The 21,923-nt window shown below is 40.7% G+C and overlaps 1 protein-coding gene across 1 annotated transcript; it reads left to right on the top strand.

The window, feature by feature from the left end:
- Nucleotides 1-394: 394 nt before the first annotated feature.
- Nucleotides 395-21,557, top strand: abcb6b (ATP binding cassette subfamily B member 6 (LAN blood group) b). Its single transcript, XM_067516024.1, has 9 exons — nucleotides 395-403; nucleotides 451-670; nucleotides 3,492-3,592; nucleotides 3,678-3,752; nucleotides 5,352-5,467; nucleotides 5,583-5,830; nucleotides 5,928-6,037; nucleotides 14,826-14,932; nucleotides 21,428-21,557. The coding sequence occupies exons 1-9, from the start codon at nucleotides 395-397 to the stop codon at nucleotides 21,555-21,557; spliced, it is 1,116 nt and encodes a 371-aa protein (XP_067372125.1).
- Nucleotides 21,558-21,923: the final 366 nt, after the last annotated feature.

The raw sequence follows: 21,923 nt of genomic DNA, 5'->3' as shown, positions 1-21,923 counted from the left end.
TGTGTCAACATGCTGCGATTAGGTTTCTTTACAAAGTTATGACGAGCTGACAGAATTCTTCATGTCAGTGTAACAATAAGCAATAAGTGTCTCCTGAATGTTGTAGCAATAATCCTGTCGCCATTAAGACGTCGAGCATATGTTGAAATATGGATTAAAAAATAAAGTGTGTTTTTCAGTTTAGCCTCGGCTCATTGTTGCCCCTTGTGGTTAAAGTAGGGAAAAGCAGCAGTTCAATATGTCATTTCAGCCCCCAAATGGTAAAAGTCATTCAGAAATTATAAAATAAATCATGACACTTACCAATTCAAATCAAAAGAAGGAAATTAACATCTCCATCTTTAATATTATTACATCATCACCTAACTTCCTCCTCCTTCCATCTTAAGTTACCATGGAAAAAGTACACTTTACTACTGTATGTCATGTTTTCCTCCCCCTCTTTCATAGTTCCTCTGTCTGCATCCTCAGATCCAGCACTCCATCTCTCCCTCCCCCTCTTCTTTGCCGTCTGAGCGCCGAGGCTTCGGGACGAAGGTGAGACTGCTGCTGCCGTACGTGTGGCCCAAAGGCACCACAGCACTGCAGGGGCTAGTGCTGCTGTGTGTGGGCCTGCTGGCAGCAGAGCGGCTGGTTAATGTGCTTGTGCCCGTTTACTCCAGGAACATTGGTAAGAAGTTGCTGTAAATGCTTAAATGTCCTATTTTTTGTGTACATTTGTTAAATGGCCCAAAAATCTAAAAATGCATAGTTACATATAAAATCTGAAAGCAATAAAAGCCCAATTCTGCGTAAACTGATCGTAAATATTGGTTTGTAAAACAATAAAATCACAAACTAGAAAGATCTAGTACATTGAGCAGGCAACACAAAAGCACCAAAGGGAGCTGCTCTGTCCCACTGAAACACGTTAATGCTAAAACTCTAGATGGCAGTGTGCTCCAACAAGTGTGGTTTACCCTGTGTACATGTACTGAAAAAAATGAAATACATACATATTAAAGCAGCTCCTTCGTGCACTTATTTTGGTTATGGGGCATGTATTACTGCTCAACTTGGTTCCTAGGGAATTCAGCTATAAAGATAAAGAAAAAATAAAATTCCCTCAGCAAAGACGTCTTTTTTAATTATGTTGACAGGTGTTGTGTCTCCAACAGTAACTTCTGTTTTACAGTTTCATGTGGGTTGAGAACAACCTGAAGTTCCAGCTTGAAGTTTATTGTCAAGTGCTTTGCAGCAGGACTTCATAAGCACTATAAAGCTTGTGGTTTGACCGAACAATACATTCCCCTGTTAACCCCTCGGACATCAATATTTGCTTGGCAACAACACTAAATAAACTCCTGTCAATGTAGCACGCCCTCATAGTGAGGTTGCTCGTAGTGTTGGGTGTAGCCTGTAACCATGACGACGGCACTTTTTTTTTAAGCTGCTTTCTACTTTTATCAGTTCACTATGTTCCTTCAAATTCTTGTCTCCCCATCCTCAGATTCAGTGCTCCATTTCTTCTTCTCTTCTTCCCTTGCTGTGTCTCTAGCGAGGCTTCAGGATGATGTATTTAGAATTTGTATTTTAAATAAGCTCGGGCTCAGTGAAGACAGTGTTGTTTCTGGATCTTATTTATATATGGTTGTTTCTTTCCATTTTAGGGTTTTAGCGTGAATTCGTAAAGGCACAAAGTTTTTACTGACGATGGTTTTCAGAGGATCCTGAGCCCATGTGATGATCTGTTTTTATATCCGTTTAATGTTTGTGTTCAGCTTTCTCTCTTGCATACAGAGATTTTTAACTTTCCCAAATGCTTTACAGTTTTACTTTGAGAAATTATATTCTCAAGACATTGAGAATTGCTGGCATCAAATTGAAAACGGGCAAATATAAGAAAAATAAACATTACGTTGTAATGTTTACAACCAAGAATACGTTTCTAATGACTTGCAAATCATTGCATTCTCTTATTTGATATAGTATGAGGCACCCCAGCTTTTCTGGAAATGGAGTTTGTAATTTTAATATTTTATATTTTGTTACTGTAATAAAATAAATACAGTTACAAAACTAATATTGTGGAGAATGTAAAGCACATCACTATACATATACAGTAAGTAAACAGTATGAGCTCAGAATTTGATTTGAAGGTGGACTCAAGCTTCATTTTCACATAGGAATACGATTTGATGCACAGCGTGGGATGGTATCATCATTTGCCAAGGTCCTCCGTATCCTATTTTGTATGCAGGACTGCATCCACCACAAGGCAACAGCCCAGGAGACTTCACTTCAGAGGAAGTCAGCGTTTGGTTTGTGTTCGGGCACTTTTCTTTTCACAAAACTGGCCATTTGGCTTTTGGAGCAACATGAAAGTATAAGCCAGTGCAGTGAGAATGAGGCAGAGCACTGCTTTGTGTGATGAGGAAGGCATGGAAGAGGTTCCAGAAGGGGGTGGGGTTGATGTTCGTATGTATGTGTGTGTGTGTGTGTGTGTGTTTGCAGAGGGTTTTCTGGGAGGTCACCCCTCCTGCCAGTCATGCTTAGCCGGCATTAGTGGCCTTTTTCTTAAGAGTTAACACACCGGTACAACGGACGTTTTGTCTCTAAAGGCCCGACCCCGCCCCCCACCCTCCAACTCTAGGACCCAATGCCAAAGAGCTGGAGAGACCCCGGCTTTAAACGCACACTCGAAAGTTAAAACATTTAGAAGACACACATTTGTTTATCCATTTCTCTCCATTTTCTTACTTTTTAATTTTCTAAACGTTTCCCTGTTTCTCAGCACATCTGTCACTTTGACTGGATCTGCTGCTTTTCTTCGTCCTCCTCCCTTCATCTCTGTCTCTTTATTCATTTGAACCTGATTCCCAGGGCTTGTAGAAAATGGTAATGAATGAAAATGAGAATGTGTCTGTGGGGCAGTGAGGGAAGTGTCAATGTGTGTGTAGATGTTGGTGACCACTGTAAGGACAAGCTCATAGACCTTGTCAACATTTTTTGGAATGATCGTGATTTATGAAATCACAGTGTTAAAGCTTGTAGTGATAATGCTACAGAGAATTATCATTTGTCTCTGGAGCGCTGCTTGGCTTTATAGCCCATTCTTTAACTGTCTGGGCCACAAGTTCACTTGGTTTCCTCCCCCTGCTCTCATTGTGTTGTTTTCAGCTGCACAGGGCTGGTTTGCTTTGGGGTGCATAGGATTTTCATCTGTTTTCGGAGCAAAAAGCTCTAAACCTTCACTGTAAACTACCCTGATCAGCACACACAATTAGACAGGAGCTGGTGAACACAATGGAGCATGTGGAAGCTCAGGACCCACATTTTTCCGTCCGGTGTTGGTAGAGACCAGAAGCCGAGCTAAAAGAGGCTGTGTCAGGTGGAGTCAAACACCTCATAATGAGTAATCTTGTTGCTCTGCAGCTGCCGGATGTTAAAATAAGCAAGAACCAGCAGGATAACGCTGGTCATGAAGGCAAAAATGTTTTGTGTGTCTGCAGTGAATGAGCTTTGTGCAGGAGGTGACTGGACTTCCCTAGTTGCCACTGTCTGCCTCTACACGCTACTCAAGTTCCTGCAAGGTGAAGGAGCAGGTAAGCATGTGTTGTATGGATACAGGCGGAGTTGGTGTGGATGCCAAACATTTGAACTTATTGCACACCTTCGCTGTCCAACTCTGCCTCCAGGCCTCCTCTCTCATCAGTAACCCTCAAGAGTTTCTGTGGATCAAATTTTACCAGTTCACCGGCCCAGGAGTTCAAGTATCACTCTTTTACCAGACCTGACCAAAACCCATGATTCTTGCCTTTTTGGACTTTTCAAGCAATGCTGCCGCATCCTGATAAGTTCCATTACTCAAAATAGAAATGATGGCAAATATCTGTTAATTTTATTCAATCTTTTGATTTTTAATTACTAAAAACCCTTTTTCCTTTTTCTTTTTTTCAATACATGCAGAAAGAGGTTAAAGACGCTTGTCTTCCGAAAAACAGGCTTGATCAAGGTTAACTGAGCTGAGTGAATCTGCTGTCCATTGCCAGGAGTGGGTCATGTTTCATGGTTATGTTGTGCAGTGTGAATTGCAGAGTTAGTTAGTTAGTTATTTATTAATTCTAAAACACCACAATAGACAGTAAACTAATGGTACTTGTTTAAAATATTATTAATGGTAAACTATTATTGCAATGTAAATCCTATAACATTAAGGAACCGTTCAACTGAAGAGAACACAAAAACATTTTTGCACAAACAGGTCAGAACTCTTCTTACCTAAGAACAAATCCCAAGTAGGAAAACACTAGTGAATGTCAGGATCTTTGTCAAAACTGCGGTATAAGCAGCAATTACTTCCGAAGAACAGTCGGTTATTGAAGCCTGATCTCTGCAACTCAACCCAACCATCAAAAGAGTAAAATGTGAACAAAAGTTAACAGTACTTTGTTGTTAACAGTGGAGTCATTATAACTAACAAGACATTTGATAATTCAATTAAATGGGATAAGTACGTTTAACAGGAGAAACTTCTAAAAAAAAAAAACAGACTGGGGGGTAGTAGGCCGTCTGCGTCACCTGGCAACTAGAACAACAAAAGATTAGGCAGGTTGGGCCAATATTCTCATCCCACAGCATCAGATATTTACACTTTAAATTGTGCCGCTTGGTAAATCGTTTGGCGTATCATATTGATGCCACAGGTACCCTTTGGAGATACTTGGAAGCTCTAGTCTCGGACTAGAGTCGAACCCTGATCTCCTGTGGAAAAGTCTTGTCTTGTTGTACTGTCCACCACCCTGTCCACCACCCAGGTTTCTATTGTACTAAACTAAAAGCTCAGAGCATCAAGTCATCGATGTGAACCAGTACCCTAAGCATCAGCATCGGGAATCAGAACAGGCTAGAAAAACAGCTCCAAAGTTAAGAAAACCTGTAGAAATGGACTACTGGAGGAAGAAGACGCAAAGAAGACACAAATAATAATAATAATGGCATATAAATGAATAGGGAAAAGAGCAGAGGTAGCTTTATGAAAAAGGAGAGAGGGTGTCTCCCTCCTGAATATAAACTAGGAGCGCGTTTCCCAAGAGAGGAGCTTGATAGTTAAAGGCTCTGCCTCCTGTTCTAGTTTTTGAAACTCTAGGGACCACTGGTTGGCCTGTTCTCTGACAGCAAAGTGCTCTATTTGAATAATATGGCACTATGAGGTCTTTAAGATACAGTGGAGCTTGAGTATTATAGGCAGGAAAACCAGATTTTAAAGAAAACATAGCCAGTTTACACTGAATGATGCCAGTTTCTGAATGATCTGTGGACAGTGGGTAAAGTTACTGGAAATCTTTGTCCGTCTCCTATTCACACATGAGCTTCGATTTTCTTCCCACCTGCAAGGATTGTCTCTGCGTTGGCACCTGGAGCGACACACCGGACATGTGCTTAGGAGCATCGACTGGGGCACCTCCTCCGTCAACAACCTCCTGAGGTAGGACAGGAGGACGGGACAATATCTGCTTGGGTTTAGCTACGGTACAAATCCACACAGACACACAAACAGATGAAGTGGGCATTTAACAACCTCTGATTGTTTGTGTCTTCAGCTACATCCTGTTCAGTATCCTCCCTACAGTCTGTGATATCATCATTGCCATCATCTACTTTGTACTTTGTTTTAGGTCTACTGTATCGAGATGTAATGGAGTTCCAAGATATCCTAAAACAGCTGTAAATATCTCAGGTGCAGGTCATTTAAGGATTTTCCAGGATGTAAAATATTGCAACGCTGAGGATCATGAGGTCCATTGCTTTGAGGAAGCCATTTTGAAATATCAGGTAAGCTTGTATTACATCATCTTACATTAACAGAGACCCAAAGAAACCTGCAGCTTCAGCTGCATTTCTTGACATTTCTTTCTTATCTTTTGTTAATCAAATATGCACTGGTTGTTCAGCGTCCCTCGCTCTGCTGAATCAAACCCAGAACATCATCATAGGATTGGGGCTGCTTGTTGGATCTTTGCTCTGTGCGTACCTGCTGTCTGAAGGACAATTCCAGGTATCAGTCAAATTCGAACTTGATCTAATCTGGATATAAAAATAAAACGTCAGAGAAATCTTCAAATGACCAAAAACCAAAAACATTTCCTTCCCAATATAAAACGCCAAATGCTGCTGTTGAATACTTAATAATAACGTTAATACTTAGCAATAAATTTGACCTAACAACCTATTTTAATTACTGTAATGTGTTCCACTGGCCCCAGGTTGTCAAATCCATGCTTCAGTTCTGACTTTTTTTGTTGTTTTGTTATTCATTCACCAACAATGTGGAACCTCATTGGGCTCTTGGAGATTTCGGACTCTGCACTAACTCTGAATGCATTTGTGTAATGGGGATTTCAGAACCATTACAGCGCTGGTCAAAATGGTCAACCAACGCAAGAAAAAAGTCTAATTAATAATCTGACGTGGGTTGTTGGTTGTTCAAGCTTCATTAAGAATGTAAAGTCTTGTTTACCGAACAAAAGATTTTCTCTGCCTTGTCAACAAACTTAACAAAATTGTCCCCAGTGAAGACACGGGGCTATTCTGCTTTGTTTCTGCTTGCACACAGTCTTTTTAGTGTGTCCCCCACCGTCAGACAGGGCAGGGGTCAAGACCTGAGTTCAGTGTCAAGGACACTTCAGCAGGTTGGCACAAGGTTGGAGACATATCCTCTAGACGAAGACGTAAAACTGAATTACATAATAATTCGATTTAGTACGTGACTAAGTTTTTCATCTCCTTATAGATATTAATTTGAATTAACTGCTGATGCAGAGATTAGTATTTACTCTAAGACTCGAATGTTTTGTCATATTTCCCGCAAACATGTAATAATATGTCAGATCAATTCTGAATTTAGGCAGGAAAATATAAAATAGAATATATTGGTTACAAATGAGTGGATAGTAAAAACTCAGTCTGCATGGAAACAGGTTCACACAGTCAGAGGTCAGCAGAGTAGGAGGTCAAGGAGGTGTGTGACTTTGTGTGTATTTTTACAAAACACACTGTGTGTTTGTGTGTGTGTGTGTGTGTGTTTCGGTGGGAAAAGGCGCCCTCCGGCTGCCTCACTAAAGGCTTCTACATTCTCAGGCCCTTGATATGGTAAACAGCCACATGAATGTAGACAAAAGCATTAGGGCACCTTAAAAACACAGCGACGCTTTTCTTTGACTTGGGAAGCTGCAGCAGTGGGGGAGTCGGTAGGAAGGGGGAGGAGGGTGGTGGAGGGTGGAGGTCAGGAAGGAGAGTGAGCGACTGCAAAACCTGATTCTGATAAAGCATCAAACTAAGAAATGACTGCGTTACTGTATCAGTTGGTGCACACGACGATAAAAGTCCAAAAAGTTGGAAATGAAGAGACAGTTCTGGTACTTCTGTTATTCTGTGTGTGAGGAGTGAAGAGACTCACGTCCAGTCCACTCATTCTAATCAGTTCATACATGTACTGATGTTTGAGCCAGCTGCTCTGGGGGCCGCTGAGGCTCACTTGGTAGCGCAGACGTCCACAAACACCAGAGTTAGTGGTTCGATTCCCCGTTCCTCCTGGCCACGTGGCAGGACATTTAACCACCTAAATCTAATCAGTTCATCCTTGGGTTCAAGTGGATATATACCGAAATCCTGCCCATTCCTTTTTCTCTCTCTCTGTGAGAGACAGCTCTTGTTTTTTAAAGTGAAGGTAGCTGTCTGATTTTGGGTTCTCTCTGCTCTGTATTCTTTACACTTTCTTTGACAGCAGTGAAATCAGAGTGGGGTAAACAGATGGTCAGCAACAGGTAATCTCAGTTTCCAGGGAACAGTCCAAATGGAATAGATAGAAAGGCTTCAGCCAGGTGAGGCAACAGATTTGTGAACTGGCAAACAAACGGTTCTGGTCTGATGCTGATGTAAACTTATTCAAATTAAAGCAAATTAAAGCTGAGACTGTTTCCTCAGTTGTCCTGGAACGTTAGACCTAACAGATGAGCTTATTGGTTACTTTATGGACTTGTTTTCAATTTTCCAGCCCAAATCTTAATCACAGAGCATTGATCATAGTGATAACATGCATTGGACAGAGTGAATCTTTGGCCCAGTTTGGAAGCAAACAGCATAATATTTTATTCTCTGGGTTGAAGCACTTGCTATTTGATAAAGACCAGTTTATTCACCAATCGCAAAAACCACTAGTAGCGCGGTCACTTCCCGTTAACTACTGTTTGGGTGATGACCGACATAGAGACATTCTGTCTCCGCTGCCCTCGGGACAGTTTGTGGCCCTGATTTAGTTTTCTCACTCCAAAAACTTTTAGAAATTATCAGAAAAATCCCAGTATGACGAGTTTATTTAGATCCGGATCCTGTATTCTATGTTTGTGTGTGTGTGTGTGTGTGTGTGTGTGTGCAGACTGGACAGACAGTTGCTTTGGTATGTTTTTTTCTTTGCTATATAGAAATGTCCATCAAGTTTTAGTGGTATCTAGGCATGTTGGGAGGTTTGGCTCAATCTTGTTTTCATTTTCAGATATTTAACTACTTAAGTTACTACATTACTTATTAGCATTCGTTGATTACTACATTTGGCAGCTTATTTATTGTAGTTTGGTGATGACAAGTAGCTGATGGAATGTAGCAGAGCGTGGAGGAGCATAAGAGAGCAGGGAGAGGGAGCCGCTTGGAGAACAGAGTGGATTGATTTTGAATCTGAAGTTAAGTGTTGAGATTATTTTGGTCAAAGTACAATGTCTGAGGTGAAGAAAGAACCTTTTTCACTCAGTCATTTTATTTTCTTCGTTCGACGGTGACAGTGGCAAGCACATTTTTTTACATTTAAACACCTGTATCTACACTGAAAGACACTTACGGAGATAAATGAACTCAAACTGGAGCTTTTCAATGCTCAGCACATCAAAACACATCAGCGCCACAAAGACCTGTTGAAGTGGACACAAACACACATTCTGTGCTGCCACTTGTCATGTTTGTCTGTAAACTATGACGCTTCCGCCGGGACAGAATAAACGTGACATAGCTACTTCATAAAACTTTACACTATGAAGACTGAATAAACAAGGTGTGAGTTGTTAGACTCTAACTAAACCTAACACACATGCTTGCAAAAAGTACTTTACATGCAATGGACACTTTCCCAAAGTGGATATATTTGATAGAGTCTGAGTGTATGAATTTATGTCACACTTCCTGTGTCTTTGATTCCTGCCTGCATGTCTACTAAACCCTTCCATGACTTCATTTCTCTTCATCTCTTTATATCCATCTCTCACTCTTCATTGCTTTTTCCAGCCTTTGCCTCATGCACCTTGACTTCCACTTTGCCTCTCTCACAGCTGGGCTGAGTGTGTGAGCTCCAGTCACACTGTGAATAAATCATAGTAAAAGGTTCCTGAATAATGCAGCAACGGGTCCAGACACCAGATGTGTGTGTGTGTGTGTGTGTGTGTGTGTGTGTCTGCGTGTGTGAATATAGCCCATTCATAGTTGAAGTAACTCTGTTTATGATTTGCCAGAAGTCTTTTTATAAAAGCCAAACAGCACAAGCACTTTACGACACACACTCTCACACAAACGTACACCTGTTTCCATGCGACAAATATGCTCGTTCAGACGAGGAGGCTGGTGATGATTATGAGGCCGCTAGTTTGCAATCACACAGCAGGAGGACTGCTTAATCAACAAACACATGCACACATTTGGTATTCTCCCAAATTAGATTCAGACTGTTTATCAATCAGTGGTTTTTTCAGGAGGTGCGGGGGCAGGAAGCGGTGAAACTCCTCAGCCTCCTCTGCTGAAGGACTCATTCTTTTTGGACTCTGCGGATTCAGCGCTTCCTCTTTCCCGGAGGCCACAGTGAAATGCTTTTCTGTTCGTCCACTGGTTTCGTTAATAGTTGTAATTTAGAATTCAGTAAAACCATAAATGTTCAACGGACAAACAGCAGGAACCAGTATCTGGGCCCATGGTAATTTGAAGCTCCAAAGCGATGTTAAGGCTGGCGAGGAAGCTGTTGGTTCCACTCAGTGATAAAAGCACGAGTTCTCGGCCACATTTTTCCCTTTTGGAATCTTGGGCCTTCAAATGCTGGGTCCCTGGATGGTCAAAAAGACAGAGGTACCCTTGCCGTCGAAAGCTGACGGATGCTCTTAAGTTCCTGATTTGTGTAAACCAGCATCCATATCGATATACGCATAGGAGCACGAGCAAGTGTGAGTAGTGGTTACTGCACATATGCAGTTGCCATCAGGCTACACAGAGAAATACTAAAGCTACAGTATGTAACTCCAAAAGGTGCCGTTCAGTGACAACTGGACTTCAACAACTGGACTAGCTCCACCAGTTTCTCTTCTATAGCTGCTGTTGTTACCGCGGCCAGATGCTTTTCTGCACAAGGTGTTTTTAGTTTGGTTTTTTTTTGTCCACTCTTTGCTTTCTGTTTTCTCTCCATGCTGGGACATGGAGTCTTGTTAATTTAACACAAGAGCCACTATTAAACATTTTAAAGCCAATTAATTACCAAAAATACACAATTCCCTTCCCCGCTGACTACTGGTACGGTCGTCCCCACGTGCATAATATTCCCCACAATCAGGTTTACTTCATCACCATTTGATTACAAGATGATTCAACTAAACAAAACACTGAATAAAACGCTGGTTTAGTCTAGACTCATTAAAATAATTGCAGTAGAAAGAAATCAAAATAAACATTTCAGTTAAATGCAGAAAAATAAATCAACACAACGTAAATCTTAAATAACCATACAGTGGAACAGTTTATACAAAAGTTGACCATTATCACCTTCACGTTGCAGGGGTGTTGGACAGTATGTGGAGCCAAATAATCTGTGGTTTAATATCCTCTTATATAAATGCCAGATAACAAAAACATATGGAGGAGAAAAACACATGCATTTAACAGTCAGTGGTAAATGGTTAATGACTCTTATAAAATGGGCTTAATAAACCCGTCTGATAATGAGAAAAACATCTCAGGACACTTGCAGGACATACTGTAAGCCGAGCTCTGTGAATACTATATAAAGCAACAGCTTCCACTAGCAGACCAAACATATTTGAGCCAGGTCTCAGCTTTATTTTGGATAGATTTACATCGGGATAGAAACACCCCAATACCTGAGGTAGGTCGTTATATTAGATTAACTGCAAGTTGTTTGTATCGGAGAAAAACAAGGGAAAATGGGCAACTGGCATTAAATAAGCACTGAGTGATAATTCTCTAAAAAACTCGACCACGTTTGAAAATGACGAGTCAATAAAAGAAATTGGTTTAGAAGATGGTCGTAAAGTCTCTCCTTTGTCTCCGAGTGAGCAGAAGTGTGAGGCACATGTCAAGCTTCGAGTTTGATGCCAGCGCTTTTTACACGCCATCTGTTTCACATGCTGCCTGTTGCCACTCCATTAAAACCCCCCGTGCTTTCCATGTTGCGCTCTATAAATACTTTGTTGTGTCACTTATGTCGGCTTGTGTTACACAGTAAAACAAGGTCGGCTTTAACAAGTCATTCGATCTCACCTTCAGCACTAATTATCCTCACGCGCTAAAAGTGAAGCATCATGGTGAAATGTGTGGAGCCTAGTTTGCAGGTTCACTGCGTGCAAAAGAGTTTTTTTATTTTGAAATTGCAGAATGAGCCCATGATTACTGCTCCCAGCTCTTTATGTTTCTGTGCTGACACAACAGGCCGAGCTGTCCAAGAAAAACTCGTTGTTTGGAGGTGTATCGCCCTAATCAATCGCCAGTTAACTGCTCTTGTCAGTCCATACGTATGGCTTAATAGGTCCCTGTGGGTTGGCACAGTTGGTCTTTTTCATGCGCTATCAAAGTGAAGTAGTAAAAAAATTTTATTTTTTATTCTGGGCTCTGACCACTGTTCTCTTTAATTTTAGAGAGATTTGTAATTTTCAAATTCACTTTTAATTTCCCTCCAAAAAAGATCATCATTTATACGATTAGCATTTTCCTGCGGCTTGCAGCGTCACCTCAAGATGATTTTTTATTTCAGGACGTGGCTCAAAGTTCACCTTTTATGTATTGTAGACATTTGCAGTTTTAACTTTCCAATACAGCAATTTAGCACTGTACCTGTATATTTTACAAACTACATTTATTCATGGCTTTAGTTCATTTCGCTGTCGATGCAGCTCTGCCTCTCAGGTCTCTGGGTTTGTCTTTTCCCCATCTGACCTGCACCATTCCTATGTCCCTGCATATGGCTACCACATGTGGTGATGCCTAAATGAGTCCAACTCTGCTCAACCCAACACTGATAGCCACTTAGTGTGAATCACCTGTTTTAAGTCATGTTTTCTTCGTCTTTGCAAAAACTGTCTCAAGTTAATTCATGTTTTGCCAAGGTTACAGCTTGAACTTCCTGTTTGTCAGACTGTGAGCATTTATTAAAGCAATTATTAATAATTATGAGCTGAATAATTGCTGTTTAGAGTTTACCCAAGACTCAGTTGATATAAGAGTAATTTGTCATCTTGGCAAACTATTTGCTTTCTTGCTGGGAGTTTGAACACTTATTGACATGAGCTTTAGGTAGTGGACAAAACAATGTTATCATGGACAAAAGCAGCTGAAAGAAGTTTCCTTTGTAGGCTGTCTGAGGTCCACTGTAACGAAAAGCTACGGTACAGAGTTCAGACAATTGGAATAGAGTCACTGCTGCCTTACATAGAAATCAGCCTGTTGAGATGGTTCCGATATTTGACTGGGACGCTTCATCGACACCTTACACGAGAGGCTTTCTGGGCATGTCCAACTGGTAGGAGACCAAAGGGTAGACTGTATGTATACCGTATGTCCCGTCTGTTCTGGACACGTGGCCGGATCCCTGGTCCCAGTGAAATCATGGCTCAAACCCCCATGTTAAATGTGCTTTTCCCATCGCAACCTATTTACAAACCTTTAAGCCTCCTTAACAAAAATTATTGTGCTTATGCAAAAAACCCACTCAAAGTAAGGTAGTGCTGTAAGACATAGAGCAGGTCAACAATGACTTAAAGTGCAAGACAAGACCTGTGAACTTCCCTTCTTTCCCTGTTTTAGTAGGCACTACTGCTCTGACCCAACATCCAGTCTACCTCCTCTCTATAGGCAACTATGTTGCAAATATTAAGCAAAACATACTAGATACTAAAAGACATTGCTTTCTCATTTGCTGTGATGGTAGTCATTATTTCTTGTGTGTGGGAACAGCTGTCTTAAACTACAATTTCCTCTTTTGTTCCTCAGTTGATGTCACAGTGAATGTCAATTAAACTCCTTTTTTTTTTCTTTCCTCTTTTGTCTTTCCCCTCTTCTTCTCTTTTATAACCTTCCATGCTGCAGCTCTTACAGCCCGCCTCTTGAGTGGAATAAATAACACAAGTAAACTGCAGAGATTAAATTAAGGGAAAGCGAGTGATTACTAGCCAACCCGAGCTTGTGCAGGGAAACGGAATTTGTATTGTTGTGGCTGCAGAGTACAGTGTTTCACGGGAAAGACTTACACAATGCTGCACATTGCACAAAGAGTCTTTGAAAACCGAAAATTAGTTTCGGAGAGACCAAGAACCAGATGCATCAAGTCCTGAGAAGGAGGTTAGTTTTAAATACGAGAATGCATTATACATACTGTGTTTCATTGTTACAGATTTGATGCAACAATGGATGTGACGATAGATGTCATATTCTTGTGTCTTCAATTTTGGCACAAACATCCATTTGGACTCAAGGAGAAACTGATTCCAAAGGTCAAGGTCACTGATGTCCCATCTGTCCTACTCCTGTAAGCGCAATATCTCAGGAACGCCTGAGGCTTCATCACACGTGGCACAAATGTCTAATTGGATGAACTGATTAGAATATAAGTGTAAACAGACCATGATGTGCTAATTAGTAATCAAGAGTTTATTACACTGCAAGTACGATGAAGCAGATATTTAATGAGTGAGTGGGTTGTTTGAACTGTCATCTAGTTGCCAATTTAAAAACCTAATGAGGTGTTTCAGGATTTGTCTGCTGGTTGTCATTTATCAAAAAAAATCAAAATAAAAAAGAGAAAAGAGATGCATGCAAACCTTATACAGATAATGAGATAGAAAGAGAGAAGCAATGAGGCACAGGCAGAGAAATCAGTTTAGGACATGTGTGCTCTCTGTGACCCAGGGCAGCGTGCATTATAGAGTATAGGATGAATTAAGCAATGCAACATTTATGCAGTAGATGCATGGGGGGTGTGTGTGTGTGTGTGTGTGTGTGATGAGACAGTTGGGTGGAAAGCTGAGAGACATTTGTCCAGCTTATCCATGTACTATCTTGTTTGTGTTGCATTCCATCCAGATGTTGAAATGATGTAAAAGCACTCATCTCTGCAAGCTTCGCAAGTAATTGTCCTTCCTGTCAAGTGTAACTGCATTAGAAGTCGTCATAAAAAAGAAAAAGTCATCAAATAAAAGCAACACCAAATGTTTGATCGAGCAATCATTGTAAAGAAAGTCTGAATTTATTTGCGACAATGTGGTTTTGTCTTTGCATGTAACAGTGAGAGACCAAAGTCAGTTCTTAGCTCAAAGTCAATTCAGGTTCCAACTTGGAATCTGGTTTTACAAAATCCCTGGATTTTCTAAGATCCATTTCATTTCTTCTCATTCGTTTACTGTGGCAAAATTCAATGTGCAAATCACCTGACTGGCAAAGCGTCAAGCCAGCTAGTTATTTTTGCATTATTTTAACATATATGTGAGCATCATCAGTCTTCTCTGAGATCTTACATCGGTGTGGTTCCCCAGGACACGGCCCTTTTCGACGACACCGTTGGCAACAACGTTCGCTACGGCCGAGTTACAGCCGCCAGAGAGGAGGTGGAGAGAGCTGCCACGGCTGCAGGTGTACACAGGTGCAGGTGTTTAATTGTTATAAACCCACTTTTGTGATTTGACTTAGATGTTGCCGAAGCAAACCTGTAACATTATCCTGCTAATTTAAACCCTGATTATCTAGATGCAAAAGGCCCCTAATTATAGTTTAATCAGGTTATGACACAAAAGTGGGGGAGTGAGTTTGAAGCTCAGTGGCTCGAACCATACTGAAAGAGCCTCTGATCGTTGTGCCGGACGAGGTGAGTATGCAGAGGATTCCAGAGTGCCTCATGCACGGTAACTACCTGCTTTATAACAAGTGGTGCATGTGGTTTTCCACATGCAAGTCTCAGTGAACACACGCTTTTTATTTTTTCTCTGCGGCGAGAAGGTCGAGCCAGCATCACACTTGCAGAGGCAGAAATGTCTTGTTTAACCTACGTTGCAGTGATGTTAGTTAAACTTAATTTATTGAAGAATGAAAACACATTTCAAAACACACCATCACATGCAAAACTAAGTTCCATACTATGTTTGATCCGACAGGCCACTTCTTCTCTGGAAACCCAGACTGAGAGGAACATCCAGGCTTCCCTTGCAAAGTTCTGCAACAACAGGACAACTGAAGTGGTTGCACACAGGTGATGTTATTACCAAGCTTTGTCTTATTTGGAAGGAGGCTTCATTTGAATGTTTTCTCTAAAGGGGCTGGTTTGGATCCAGAGCCTAAGTTGGAATTTTAACAGCCAAAGTTCTCGATGCCAACTATCCCACAAGTCACTTTCATTGGGGGCTGGAGGCGGGAGTTTTATGACCAAGGAGACCATTTAACGCTTTGTTGTACAGGTAAAAATTTATATACCATTTATTAGATTTGTTTAGTCTCAGTGAATCTGTATAGAAAATACATTTTGGAGGCATTTGGTTTATCACAGCATTGGAAGCCATCCATTAGTAACACCTCAGTGAAACAGCTCAACTTCCTACCACGCAGCATGTTTAGAATAAATTCCAAAGGCTGATTTTCTCTTTGTGTGGATAGTCCGAAGCTGGAATAAATGTGTTAATGCCAACGCAAGGGAGCAAGTGAGGCATCGTCAATCAGGCTAATTGTGGCACTGAAAGTGAGTTTCTATACTTATTGTGCTGAGTATTTTTTACAGTGGTCAGTATGAGAGCACAATGTGTGTGTGTGTGTGTGGGTCACATAAAGTAGAAGAGATGAAAGGAAAAGATGGGTGTGTTGGGAGGAGAGCAGGATTAGGCAGACACAAAGAGAGGGATGGAGAGATTAAACGAAAAGCTGATTGGAGGATATGAGGTGACGCATGTTGACAGGTCAACAAAAGTAAAGAAAACAAGTGTCTGGTTTTTCATCAGTCAGAGTGATACTGAAAAAGACTTAAAAGGTTCTGACACTGTGGTGTTGCCTTCTGCTACACTGCATGAACCCAGTTCATATCATCATATCCTCTTTGCAATTGGTTATTATTTTTTATTCCATGACTAATATCTTTAAAAAAACAGATTTCTATTTGATGCACGGGACAAAAGGGGAAAGCTTAAAAGTTTGTGCAACTGTGTGGCTGCACAGAGAATAATGCTCTTACCGGATCCTGCTTGTTCTTCCACTTTTAGCTGAGCTCTCCGCTCCAGCTTTGTGGCACACAGTGAATTTTGGACGTCATAAACAAGCTGTAAAACAACAACACAATGCAACAAAAATGCGCTGACAATTTGTTTAATCAGCGGAAATACAGTTTGATGTTTCCTCACATCTGCGTGTGGAATCTGCTGTGTGTAATCGAACAAATATATTTGCGTGTGACACTGTGGTGTTTATAGGTTCTTAGTCCTAATGCACCTGTTTGGAAACTCTGACTGCTGCATTATTGTTTGCAGATGTTGACTAGTCATCAGTGACTAGTACTGACACCCAAAGCTCAGAGGAATTTGACAAAGTCACTGTTTCTAAACCCGTGTGCTGATTGTTGCACCATTTAGGCAGAAAACACATACAGTAATATGTCAGTTCCAAAGTAAACTGCATCAATTCGTATACGTTTAATGTTTTATTGATTCGTGAGCACCAACAACTGGCACATGTATCATCTGGAACAGGTGTGTCCACTGCCTGTGTTATTCAAGTTAGATGAAAGATTTTTCAGTCATATTTCAGTCATAAGACATTTTTCTTGGAAACAGAGGTACAGTCGGATTGTATTTCTGTCCCCAAGCTACAGCCTGCACCAATGTCCTCCATAGAGTTAATCGCTGGAACATCAGTGTTCCCAAGCAGTACAAGGTACATATATGTACTTATTCAGTTAAGGTACAATTTCAGGATATAGTCTGATTATTATGTAGATTTGTGGATATGCAAATTTGCCATCACAATTGTTAACTCAATAATGCAATTATCAATTATTAAGGTGAATGGAAATCAATAATATATATGCACTCAGATAGATGATACAGCCCCAGTGACAAGCCGAAGTATCACTGAAGGTACAATAATGTCACCTATTGTTTCTGTCGGACAAGAATTTCCTTATTTTGTATAAATGTAGAGCAGGTGGAATGAGATTAGGGGACCATGACCGAATAACTAAATAAAAACATAAATAACTAATCGTGTGTTTTGACGATGTAAGTCTCTCTCTGACACTCACATTATGTTGACCACTTTTCTTTGAGTAGGTTGATCCAGAAGCTTCCTAATCTTTCAATAGCAGCAGCAGATGGAGCCTGGTTTATGGGCCGAATCAGTCTGGTATTTAATGAAATGAAAACACAGCGTCACGACAGTCAGGACACGGTGTAGACTTTGACGGCTGAGCTGAAATCTCTCTTTAATCAGCCTTATTGAATAAACCTATGAACGCACAACGTGCTCAGATTTAGAAGGTGTGCACTTCGGGCCGTCTGCGACCTACGGTAACTCATAATTTCCTACTCTTCATAGATCCGTGTCATCGTTTATGTGTATCGACGGAGAAGTAGTGCGAAGGGTCCGAAAATGAGCTGTAATAAAAGGCATTTCCCTAATGAAATCACGTCGTTGACCTAGACTGGGGTTATTGATGTGTTCTAGACTAAAACTACTGTAAAAATCCACTTGTGGTAATGTCAAAAAAATAAGTAATTTGGTTTTAGATTCACTTTTGAACTTGTTAATGGGGGTAGACTTTAACTTTTAACTTAACTTTGAAATCGTATGACATTATTATTATATTATTAATAATAATATGAAAATTTGTGTCTTGGACGTTCACATCTGGCCTAGAAAAATGAAAAGATGAGATCGTGTCCCTCTGCATCCCAGTCGATGAAGCTTACCTTAAAAACAGGACATATACTGCCTTTGACGTCTGCAGTCTCCGGGGGGAGAAATTCCTACCTGTGACCGAGGTTTTCCATCAAATATTGAAGGTGGACGTCCAAAGATAGTCTTGATGACACTAGAGCAGAGTGGTGGCTCTGCAGAAGCTTAAAGTGACATTAAGCAATTTGGAGACTCATGAGCTCTGTGGTTCGCAGCTTTTTGTTCAGTGTATGAGCAAAATGTCCACAGGGGAGGACAGGCGACATGTCTGACTCCGTTTTTCAGAATCTTACTTTCAGATTCACACATAAACCATCACATTCAACCATCCCACAAAAAAATAAAAATAAAATCAGGCATCTGTGCACCTTAGCAAAAATAATGTTCTGATTCCACACTGGGTCACATCCCACAGAGTCCGTAGATGAGAGTGTGCCTTTAATCAGACTCTTATCAGAGAACGGTCATAAATATTAACTTTAATAATTTACAGACAAGTTCATACAGAGTTCCCAAACCTATAGCGACAAATTCAGCTCTGTGTGTATGTGTGTGTTTGTGTGTGCGAGCTTTGGTTGCACATGTATGACAGAAATGTAAGAGCTGAAGTGAGTTTGTGTTTCTGTTAGTGATTACTGTGGCATGAGTAATATATAGGACAGCTGAACATATTTAAAATCTAACCAAACATTCCCTCCCACTCGCTCTTTCCACAGTATGTCTCCATCTTTCCCCATTTCCTCATTTTCTCCCCTTCTCCCCAAACTCTGGAATTAAATTTGTAGTAAGACGCAGATTGAAGCCTTTCATCTGCTTCTTCCTGTGAACTTCACACACTTGCATTTCGATAATTGTTCAGGTTTGTTGCAACTTGGATCCTGATTTTACAGTTTGGTGATTATTTCTGTTCTTAAAAAGACCTAATTGTAATTATTACTGAACTTATACTAGTAAATGTTTCGTTCAGTTTTTGTACATAGTTCAATGAAACAAAATGCAACTACAGTAATTCTGTGGTTAGTGTGTGTGTCTCTGTGTGTGTATAAATATATATATATATATATATATATATATATATCCACAGATCAGAATCTCAGTGTGGTTTTGTGCCCGACCTTTGTGTCATTGGTCCACACACACACACAGAGAGAGAGAGAGAGAGAGCATGGAGCTGCCCACTAACTGAGTTCATACCTTTGATATAGGAGATGAGTATAAATATTTCCTGTCTTACAGGCTTTACACTCCCACACTCACAGGTGGACACAAAGTCTAAGTCAAAGGTCTCAATAGGAACACACCTGAGAAACAAGTTGGTGTCACATGCAGCACCCCCCCCCCCCCCCCCCCCCCCCACTGCAGACCTTGGTTCAGCCCTGCAGGCACCACCAACCAAAAACCATTGATCTTTTGATTGACACTGTGATGTAAACACAGGACAGACCCATTTAACCTCTAGAGTCAGATTACGCACAGATTCTGTCACAAAGTGTTTGAGTGTATCCCGAAACAGAGGCAGGAAGAGGCCTCCTTCTGTCCTCAGGCACTCTACGAGCTCTACAGGCTTTACCTGAACTATCCACTAATTAGAAAACACTGTTTACGCGTGAAAACAACATGAATCCAATTCAGATGCTTCTTGTCCCATGTCCTCATTCAACATCCAACACCTGAGCAATAGGCTAAACCTCTGTTTTGTGGTCAAAGAGCTACTGTGCATCACAGCAGATATATCTGGCAACGAATGATTCCTCTGTCTGAGCCTGTTAAACCTTCATTCTGCCTCATGTTGCTTTTTTGTTTTAAACTCCTGATTTTTTTGTCCTTATTTGCACCTCGCTTGGTGCTAATGACAACTGAATAAAATATATTATTTGATTTAGTTACAAATCATAAATAGTACTTACTTATAAGTACTTACACTTATAACTAACAAACCATCCTCAATATTGCATTTGCATATTAACAACATCAGACATAATAGAGGCAAATGTAGAATTATGTTGTCCACAAGATCAGGTGTCTCGGTCCACCTACAAAAGCTAAACTAGTGTTTGGAGGTTTTTCAGGTGAATAAGTGACAGCAAGAGACTGCCACCATATCAGATTGTCACTTACCTGATTATTTTGGCCAGACGAATTCACAATCTTATCACCATATCTAGAGAGAGTATTTGAAAATTAGTAATGCTCTTAGTCAAAGTCAGCTTTTAATTGTATTATTATTATTGTGTGTTTTGTCTTAAAGTATGGAAGAGTGTATGGAAGTGGAGAGTGAGTCTGTAACCAGTCTGTAGTTGTACAACAGTTGCCCTTAAAAGAAGAAGCAAAAGTTAAGTGAAGTGTAATAACTAGCGGTTTGTGTGTAAATCAACACTCTAATGGATTTTTGAGTTAGCAGTGTTGCTGGAGTTTGGCTCTTTTCAGGGGCGGAAGGTTAAGTTGTGCCAGAATTTCCTGCTTTTCAAACGTAGCTGCCTGACTGGGCAAATGTCTAAGACCAAATGCACACGATTTAGAAAAGCTTCAGCATCACTTTGCTCCTCTGACCACTTGACCCCCTCTTTCACTGCCTCCACCTAAGTTTCTATTTAATTCCCTTCGCATGTCTGTTTCCCATCACTTCCTCTCTACCTTTTTCTTTCTTCATCAACATGTTCTCTGTCTGTCTTCTCGCTTTCTGAATTCTCTATTTCTGACCCCTCACGCTCTCTTTCCGTCTGGCAGGCCAGACAGTAGCAGACTTGTAGTTTTTATTAATTCATAGTAAAGTTGGTAAAGTCTGCAGGAGGATTTTAGACTGCTCAACTTTGTTCTTAAAGTAGCTCTGGTGTCAGAAGACATTATGAGTGACCCACCTTGTCCCCTGCCTGCTCCCCTTTTTCTTTAGTTTTTGTATCATCCCCACTGGTCATTTATCCGTCTGTTACACGCAATGCTAAGGGTATTCAGGGTCAGACATTTTTTACCAGGCCAAATGGTGGCGCTAAAATAGCTGTTTAAGGTTCTGAACACACACTGACTGGAACAGAGCGGATGTGCGTTAAATTTCTCAGCATACTATGAACTAAAGCAGTGAAGCAATTCGTTACATGTTTTCTGACCGACATCTCTTAGAGGCTGAATCCTCACATAAGAGACTTCCTTTTGTGACGATGACCTGTGGTTCTTCATAATTTTATGTCGTATTTCTCCTTTTTTTGTTCAGACTCGAGCAACTGCTGCTTCAGCGAGCTCTATATGCAGCCATGTGGAGGAAACAGCAGAAGAGTCTGGACCCACAAACCAATACAGATGAACAGACTCCAGAAAAATCCAGAAAAAAAAACATAGTTTGATTCAATGCTCACCACACATTTGTGGTATAATGCAATGTGTTTGCGCTAGAGGAGAAAATAAATTGCGGTGAATGCAATGTTCACCATGTGACATACCTCAGTGAACTGAAGCAAAACTGATGTGTCTAACTAACCAAAAGGCTGTTTGTATGGTTGTTATTCAGCATCTTTCACTGTTTGAAAAAAGGTGTTGCACCAACCACCATTTTGGCATTTTGGTTCCTGCCACTGAAAGGGGTGAAATTTTAATAGATTTATTTCCTCCCTGTGCTGCGGTACAATTCCAACAAATGGTTGTTTGGCTCCTGTGAGAGGGTGGGGACAAACGACCTCTATGGGCACTAAGGTTGGACGACTTAAGGTGAA

This window comes from Channa argus, chromosome 9 (genome assembly GCF_033026475.1).
Source record: "Channa argus isolate prfri chromosome 9, Channa argus male v1.0, whole genome shotgun sequence".
NCBI lineage: Eukaryota > Metazoa > Chordata > Actinopteri > Anabantiformes > Channidae > Channa > Channa argus.
Note: the sequence above shows the minus strand (reverse complement) of the source record. Positions and strands in the feature narration are given on the sequence as shown.

Coding starts and splice junctions, on each gene's coding strand:
- abcb6b (XM_067516024.1), top strand. Junction 3,753..5,351: donor TCACCGGCCCAGGAGTTCAA/GTATCACTCTTT, acceptor TTCACACATGAG/CTTCGATTTTCTTCCCACCT. Junction 5,468..5,582: donor TCCGTCAACAACCTCCTGAG/GTAGGACAGGAG, acceptor TTGTGTCTTCAG/CTACATCCTGTTCAGTATCC.